At 40.9% G+C, this 9,239-nt stretch overlaps 1 protein-coding gene across 1 annotated transcript; it reads left to right on the top strand.

Annotated features, from left to right (window-relative positions):
- The first annotated feature begins 1,943 nt into the window (after positions 1-1,943).
- GZMA (granzyme A) lies at positions 1,944-9,239 on the top strand. Its single transcript, XM_001148261.5, has 5 exons — positions 1,944-2,050; positions 4,757-4,901; positions 6,783-6,924; positions 7,113-7,382; positions 9,008-9,239. Exons 1-5 carry the CDS (start codon positions 1,981-1,983, stop codon positions 9,167-9,169), a joined length of 789 nt encoding a protein of 262 aa, XP_001148261.1. The 5' UTR covers positions 1,944-1,980; the 3' UTR covers positions 9,170-9,239.

Genomic DNA, 9,239 nt, shown 5'->3' with positions numbered 1-9,239 from the left:
AAAGAGGGAGTCAATATGTCTCTGTTTACAGATGACATGATTGTATATCTAGAAAACCCCATCATCTCAGCCCAAAATCTCCTTAAGCTGAAGAGCAACTTCAGCAAAGTCTCAGGATACAAAATCAATGTGCAAAAATCACAAGCATTCCTATACACCAATAACAGACAAACAGAGAGCCAAATCATGAGTGAACTCCCATTCACAATTGCTTCAAAGAGAATAAAATACCTAGGAATCCAACTTACAAGGGATGTGAAGGACCTCTTCAATGAGAGCTACAAACCACTGCTCAACGAAATAAAAGAAGACACAAACAAATGGAAAAACATTCCATGCTCATGGATAGGAAGAATCAATATCATGACAATGGCCATACTGCCCAAAGTTATTTATGGATTCAATGCCATCCCCATCAAGCTTCCAATGACTTTCTTCACAGAATTGGAAAAAACTACTTTAAAGTTCATATGGAACCAAACAAGAGTCCACATTGCCAAGACAATCCTAAGCCAAAAGAACAAAGCTGGAAGCATCATGCTACCTGACTTCAAACTATACTACAAGGCTACAGTAACCAAAACAGCATGGTACTGGTAATGGCTGCACAACTATGCAAATATACTAAAATCCATTGACTCATACATTCTAAATGGGTGACCTTTATGGTGTGTGAATTATGTCTCATAAAGTTGTTAGAAGTCAACATAAATGGAAGAGCAACCATTCACATAAAAATAAACAAAATTGTCAATGTTTTCTTTAAGAATTTTTCAGTAGGTGTAGTTAATTACAATTTGACTTTTTTAAGTCTGCACTAAAATTACTCACCAAAACCAATAGCAGGGTCCTCACTGCTGTTACTGAAAATGATTAACCTTTGATACACTTGTAATATCTGAGGAAAAAGAAACGCAGGGGTCTCAGCAGGGATCCCTTCTAAGGTCACTTGATTTCTAAAGAAGTAACCACTAGGTTTGAAGTCATCAGGATGTTAACTATGGGGATGGTTGGTTCAGTACCCAACATCCTGACAGCACATCTGACCATGTATATTGTATCGGAGACCACATCCTCAGCTCAGAAAAAGAGCTGAACTCATTTCAAATAGAAATCACACTGCATACTGTTCCTCCAGGGACTGAGGTTGACTCTTCTTAGAGTGAGACATTCCCCAACATTGGAACAAAAATGACTCCCACTTCTTTTCTCAGCTAAACCTGTTCAGAAGAAAGTAAGGAAGAAAGGCAGGAAGCAGGGGTCAGGGGGTGCGGGGAGGGAGGGAAACTCAGAGATACTTTCAGTATCTAAAGTTGTGAAACTAGACAATCAGGAACGCACAATCAGAGGGCTGAAAAGGGCCAAGAGCCCCTACCCTCCTCCAGCCCATGTTCCCACACCTGCCACAGACCAGGCAGGAGCACAATAAACACTCACCACAAAGTGGGGAAGGAAAATCCAGGCAGGAGCCTCTATGTAAATAAATCTCCCTCCTGTCCTCAGCTTGCACTTGGCCTACTAATTCTTATATAACCCAAGGAGACAGCTAGAAAGAATTTTGATTGGTGACCAATTTTGAGGACTTTTATTAAAATTCTAATTTAAGTCTTCGAGAGTTTCCAGTCATGGATACTACAGATAATATTGCAGATGATGAAAGCGTCTTCAAAATCATAGCTGAGACACTTTACAGTCTTCCCTGGTGTACTCTGATGGCAACAAGGTCCCTTGCCCCTCTCCCACCCTGTAGAATTCCAGCGCCCCCCTCAGCAGTCCTAGCAAAGGAAAGCCTGCCTGCTGGCAGTGAGCCATCATCCACCATTCTCACTTATTTGGATTTGGTTTCCTAATGCTAAACTTTGAAACTTGAAAAAAAAAAATGAAAGGAAACCACATCCTTTTTACTCTCAGTATATAGATAGAGGCAGTTAAGAACTGAAAACAGATTTTCAGGTTGATTGATGTGGGACAGCAGCCACAATGAGGAACTCCTATAGATTTCTGGCATCCTCTCTCTCAGTTGTCGTTTCTCTCCTGCTAATTCCTGAAGGTAAGGCTGATTCTTCTCATTTCCATTATGACCATGAAGCAAAATGGAGCAGACTTTCAATGAACTTTTGGCAATATTACCTTCCTATACTGAAAGAAGATGTTTTCCCCCAAGCCTTATAATGTTTAGCCAGGCACAATGGCACATGCCTGTAGTCCCAGCTACTAGGAACACTGAGGTGGAAGGATCACTTGGGCGCAGGAGTTTGAGTCCAGGCTGGGCGACATAGTGAGACCCTTTTTTTTTTAAATAGCATTCTTTCTTGGATTTTAAATATGTCTGTATTTTAGAAAAAAAATATCTTTTCTTCTCATAATTATTTTGCAAAGGATAGCAGAACCACCAATGCTTATTGCTGCCAATTTGTAACTTGAAAATTGCCAAAAAGGACAATGTAAAAATGAGTTAACAAAACTCTCTTGTTAGTAAAACAAATAGTACCTTCCAGGAAAGGAATAGTGGCAACTTAGTCAGCTCAGCCTTTCCTGCTGCAGAAAATGCATAGATAAAGACAATTAAGACAAATCTGACCTAGACACCAAAAGTGAATCAGGAATTATTAGAATTTTTATGCTTATTTCTCTGGTCTAGAGACTCTTTGGCAATAAATTAAGGCGTGAGGCCAGTTCCCTCATTAACTCTTTGGGTGTGCTATAGTATTTTTTATTAAGCTAATTTTTTGTCTACCAAATGGTAACCAATATTTCTGCTTTTGTGTGAGTTGCGCATGCATGGGTTAAAATGCTGTATAATTCATGGTATTACCACTGAAAGGGTGACAGCTCTTGGGGAGCTCTAGATTTCCCTTGAAGAACCTGCTAGGAAGTGAGGACTACTCTCAAGCTGTGGCAATATGGAGCCAGCCACGGTTTTTCCCAGGATTCATCAGCTTTTGGAGGCAGGGACTTATGTAATAACCTGCCTTGCCAGGAATTCCCAAAGAACTCTGGTTTATCATATTTAGGTGCATATCTGGTTTATGCACCTAAATATGAGAAGACTTTGGGAGGCTGAGGCGGGTGTTTCACAAGGTCAAGAGATCGAGACCATCTTGGCCAACATGGTGAAACCTTGTCTCCACTAAAAAAACAAAAATTAGCTGGGTATGGTGGCACGTGCCTGTAATCCCAGCTACGCAGGAGGCTGAGGCAGGAGAATTGCTTGAACCAGAGAGTTGGAGGCTGCAGTGAGCTAAGATCGTGCCACTGCACTCCAGCCTGGTGACAGAGCGGAACTCTGTCTCAAAAAAAAAAAAAAAGAGAGAGAGAGAAGAAATATAAAAATAACAAGGCTGCAGGACATTTGGGACAAAGGTTGGCTATGTTATAAGCAGGGCATAGTATGACTATATTCAGGCATGTTAAATCCTCCATAACAGAAAAACACAGGGCAGATAAATCCAGCCATATCTTTTCTTCAAAGGAAAACAACAAAAGCAACCTGCTGTGCTCCTCTTTGTTTCCTGTGTTCAGAGAGGGCAGTGTGGGCCCATATAAGGAACAGACAGCAAAGCAAGGCACAGTTGAAATCTATCTGTACATGAATCACCCTAGGAAAATTGGGATTGGGTGAAGGTCTTTTGTTTCTATAAGCTCTTTACCCTTTTGTTTCTAGAGGCTAGAATTTCTTCCTCCCAGTTTCCTTTTTAAAAGCAGAGACCTCTGCTTTTTCAAATCACACTAGCCACATTTCATGTGGTCACTCTCCTCCTTGCTCTTACCCTCATCAAATCTTACGAAAGGCTTCTATAGCTGTCATTAATACTTGCCTGTGAATTTGGCAATGACTTAGTCCTAATTATGGAACAAGAGGCACTGTGCCCTATTCAAGAAACCATGAGTCTCAGCAAAAGTATTTTGGGAGAATCCAAGAACATCTGGTGCAGGAGGTGGAGCACTCGGAGTGTATCACTAAGACGTAAGGTTCTCTCTATCAGCATGTATGGTTTGCCTTGTGTTTAGTTCTCACTGTTCCTTAACAATGGGTCTCTACTTCTAGACTATCATCAAGGAAATGTCACTTAGGCAGAATTCTTGGCATATGGTATCTTCTCTCTTCTCTTCCCTATCTCATTGGAAAAGACCTTAGATTAAACCCCATGGTTTGGTCTAGAGATTGAAGGGGAGGTGCAATCGATGTTATTTTCTTAACTTATGAGTGAGAACAGTGCAATTTAATAACCAAAAGTCTCATAATGACCAAAGGACTGAGGGGTAGGGTCATAGCTAAACGATGCTAATATCGGTTCATAAGCTGTATTTTTGCAATGGCTTGGGGTTAAAAGGGAAGTTATGAGGCTTCTAAAAGTCTTATCTATTTCCCCCAAATTAATAGTTAGCCAAAAAGGGTGGGAGCACTTGAGGTTGTCACTACCACTGGCATTTCCTGCAGCAACTGTTGATGGTAAAGACCAAGGCAGAGCTTTCTGCCCTGGGGCCTGGTTGCTGGTTTGTGACATCCAGCCTAATGATCCTGGAACAGTCAATGGCCTCGCTTCTGTGGGTGGAAGAACAGGACCCTAGAGTCCAACAGGAATAGGATTTGCATCAGATGTCTGCGGGTCTACATGGAGTAAAAGCAGGGGAAATGCTCTCATCCAGACTTCCTCTCTGAGTGCAAAAAGCATGGCTGGTCTTAGAAACATGACTTTGTGTAGAGCTCTTTGGGGGTGAGCACCAATCTGATTTGTCTTTTTCCATTGAACAGATGTCTGTGAAAAAATTATTGGAGGAAATGAAGTAACTCCTCATTCAAGACCCTACATGGTCCTACTTAGTCTTGACAGAAAAAACATCTGTGCTGGGGCTTTGATTGCAAAAGACTGGGTGTTGACTGCAGCTCACTGTAACTTGTAAGTGCCTGGGTTTTTAAAAAAAAGTTTGTAAAGATACTCTAATTTGGGGAAACATTAATAAAAAGAGTAGGCCGGGCACAGTGGCTTAAGCCTCTAATCCCAGCACTTTGGGAGGCCAAGGCAGGTGGATCACATGAGGTCAGGAGTTTGAGACTAGCCTGGCCAACATGGTGAAACCCCATCTCTATTAAAAATACAAAATTAGCCAGGCATGGTGGCGCATGCCTGTAATCCCAGCTACTTTGGAGGCTGAGGCAGGAGAATTGTTTGAACCTAGGAGGCGGAGGTTGCAGTGAGCCGAGATCGCACCATTGCACTCCAGCCTGGACAACGAGAGTGAGACTCCATCTCAAAATAAAATAAAATAAAATAAAATAAAATAAAATAAAATAAAATAAAATAAAATAAAAAATAAAACAAAATAAAATAAAATAAAGTAGATCCCACTGAAGCCATGGGAGGTTCATATGTATCTTCACATCGCTTAAGTCTTTGGGCACTTGCTTGAGCCTAAAAGGAAGTTAGGCCCACACTTGCCACAAAGAATCAGGCAATGAGGAAGCAGCATCCACAAGCTCTTTCTGTACATCTCCACTGAGCCATTGGGTACAGGTGCTGCAGAGCTTTGCTTCTGTCATGACTGCGTGACCAGGTAGAATTAGCCTCAGCATGGAAGGGTGAAACTTTCAGTGCCCCCTCAGAGCCCTGGGTGCAACCATCAAGTACAGAAAGCTTGTGTCCAATGACCTTCTTGTATGCCTCCGTGAATTCCTCTCACATCTTTGGCCATCTCTTCACTCCTGTCGACCACTACATTCAAACCTCTTCTCAGGCCTGGTCTTTTCCTACTCTCTAAATCAAGCCTCTAAACCTAGGCCATTCAATATGATAGGCACTAGCTACACGTAGCTATGTAAATTTCAATCAATTAAAGTTAAATAAAATCTCAAATTAGTTCCTCAGTTGCACTAGCCACATTTCAAGTCCTCAGTAGCCACATGTGGCTAGTGCAGATTCATAGAACATTTCATCATAAAAATATGCTCTACTGGAAAGCACTGTTCTAAGGTCTTTTTCTTTTATTTTTTAATTATTTACTTTTTATTGACATATAATAGTTGCACATATGTTGGGGATACATGTGATCATTTAAGTGAGACTAATCTCAGCTGATGTAATGGAAAGGAGGCAGTGTGCATAATCTGGTTGGTGTAGTTTATACTAGGTTATGAATGATGGCCTTAATCCAATCATCAGTACATCAGAAAGCATTTTGATTTTGATAACCAAAATGAACGTTTAAGAGAAAAAAAGACTCCTGGACCCCTCCTTCAGACCACCATCCCTTCAACACACTCAATGCCAAGCACACTCAATGCCAAGCAAATAGGGTCCTCCACGGGGCAATCTGTTTCTGAAAGTTTTCCCATTTGAGTTTGTTGTTTTCTTGAAAAGATCCCTTCAGTGCATTACTTTACAACTATTGGCTGCTTTTTGCTTCTGTCTCTGGACTACTGAGATCTTTGCTTCCCATCACAGCTAATAAGTAATTCTCCATCACAGCTAAATAAGGCAGGGGTAGAGGGGCAGATAAGCACAAGACTTGGCTTTGCTGCCATGGAATTCTCTTCTTTTTCAATGAACCTAGTTTAGCTTTTTATAAATAAGCTGGTGATGATGATGATGACGATGAATTCATAAACATTCTTTTATTCGTAAACATTCTTTTATTCTTTAAAGCACACATTTTCTTTCTGAGCCACAAAGAAATCTCCCCACCTCCATATTTACAAATGGGACAATGAAACTGATCAGTATATATGCTCAACTGCTAATACAAAGAATAAATCCAGTAAATAATGTTGTGTCTGTTCTCAGGAACAAAAGGTCCCAGGTCATTCTTGGGGCTCACTCAATAACCAGGGAAGAGCCAACAAAACAGATAATGCTTGTTAAGAAAGAGTTTCCCTATCCATGCTATGACCCAGACACACGCGAAGGTGACCTTAAACTTTTACAGGTACGTATCTTTGATTGTCTTCTCAAAAGTCATAGAACCTTCTACAATCTGGCCGCCGACGTGAAAACCTTTCCTTGGTGACCCTGTTGTAAAAACTCACATAAAGAGGATCCTGAAATTTTGGACTATAATTTAAAATGTAAATATTTATCTTATCCCATTAACACTTTATGTTTTTCTTCCAACAGCTGACGGAAAAAGCAAAAATTAACAAATATGTGACTATCCTTCATCTACCTAAAAAGGGGGATGATGTGAAACCAGGAACCATGTGCCAAGTTGCAGGGTGGGGGAGGACTCACAATAGTGCATCTCGGTCCGATACTCTGAGAGAAGTCAATATCACCATCATAGACAGAAAAGTCTGCAATGATCAAAATCACTATAATTTTAACCCTGTGATTGGAATGAATATGGTTTGTGCTGGAAGCCTCCGAGGTGGAAGAGACTCGTGCAATGTAAGTAAAATAAGATCCCACGTTTCAGCTATTGAATTAAGTCATGCAGACAGAGAAAATGTAATGTCATGTTTGTTTTGTCATGGCACTGGCTTCTACAGGATCCTAGAGCTTTTTGAAATAAGTTTAATAAAACCCCAGTCAAATAAATGAATGCTCGCAGCTCAAGTGAGTCATTAATCAAAAATAAGAAGTTCACTGCTAGTGCATGGGGTGACCTACTACATATTTTTGATTTTTTACAAAAATTACTAAGAAGCAATGTTTGGTCTCATTTTTCATGTTAACATACGTAGATCTAAACTTGAAGATATACAACACTTACGAGAGCTGAAGTCAGGGTTCCTCAAGGCCATTCAGTACTCTTTCCCCATTTCAGTACATTCCCTCTCCTTCCCCACTACGTTCCTCTGCCATTTAACATCGGCATGTCTGAAATGTCTGTCAAGCCTGGCTGAATATTTCCAGCCAGACCCCATAGCTTCCTAGAGCTTAGTTTAATCCGTAGCAAACTTCAAAGCATGACTCATACCAGAAAATGTGTAAGCTTCCATCCTAGAACCCCCTGAGAAGAGGTGGGATAGGGCCATGCTTAAAGATGAGAATAGAAGAAACATTTTGCAGATTTTTAAACTGAGTACTACCTTGCATTTCTCATTTGTCCCAAAGACCCTATAGAGCCTTACCTGAAGAAGGGTGTGCAGTATGCATGGTTTGGCAGTTACCAGAGATTGAGAAATCCAAAGGTCTCTGTCCTTCCCTAGATCTATGTCTTGCCTTCAGAACCAAAGCTTGCCAAATCCCAGGAAAAGAAAACATTTGTCTTCAGTACCTGTCCACTTTCTCTTCTCTGCCCTAGTTCCCCCATTCCCTCCCTTGTCCACCACCCTGGGCTCCCAGGAACCCAGAACCTTCATGCTTTTGGAACCCACATGCAGCATCCTAAGGCCACGGCAGCATCCCAAGACGCTAGTCCCCATCCCACCAGCCACCTGCCACCACCGAAACTTGGCAATCCTTGCCTGTTCTCTCAACACCCTGGAATTGGCTATTGATGAATTAAACCTAAAGGACTAATTCTGCAAATGCCAGTTACTGTAACAGGCAGGGGAAATAAACCTGTTCAGGGAGGATCCCGGGTTCCAACATGGTTCTTTATTTCATATCTTTATAAGGCCAACTTTTGCCTGAAAGGGACTGATTTGGTTTTGTTTCTTTTGGAAGGCAATTATCTGCTAGAAGAACCAGAAAACATAGTGTTTATTCTTTGCTTCAATGTACCATCTGCATTTGACTATTTTGCCCCTTGAGTTATTAAGCATTTTGAGAAAACGACAAATAAACAGGAGACTTTCCTTTCCAAAAGCAGAGCAATAGTCTCAAAATTAGCTGATAACATGTACAAGTTTCACTTCGATTTTCACTGGCTCATAAATAAACCAAGTGAACCAATTCAAAAATGTTAAAATATTTCCAAACATTTTAATTTTTAAAATTAAAGCACTATCTTCAATTAAGTCAAGGTTGGTCTTAACTGCATATTAAATGCTGCAGAATTTCTTCCATTTCACTAGTGGTAATGCTGAACACTGACCCCACACCCCACCCCTCTTGTTTTCCTCCAGGGAGATTCTGGAAGCCCTTTGTTGTGCGAGGGTGTTTTCCGAGGGGTCACTTCCTTTGGCCTTGAAAATAAATGCGGAGACCCTCGTGGGCCTGGTGTCTATACTCTTCTCTCAAAGAAACACCTCAACTGGATAATTATGACTATCAAGGGAGCAGTTTAAATAACCATTTCCTTTCATTTACTGTGGCTTCTTAATCTTTTCACAAATAAAATCAATTTGCATGACTGTA

This window comes from Pan troglodytes, chromosome 4 (genome assembly GCF_028858775.2).
Source record: "Pan troglodytes isolate AG18354 chromosome 4, NHGRI_mPanTro3-v2.0_pri, whole genome shotgun sequence".
Taxonomy (NCBI): domain Eukaryota; kingdom Metazoa; phylum Chordata; class Mammalia; order Primates; family Hominidae; genus Pan; species Pan troglodytes.
Note: the sequence above shows the minus strand (reverse complement) of the source record. Positions and strands in the feature narration are given on the sequence as shown.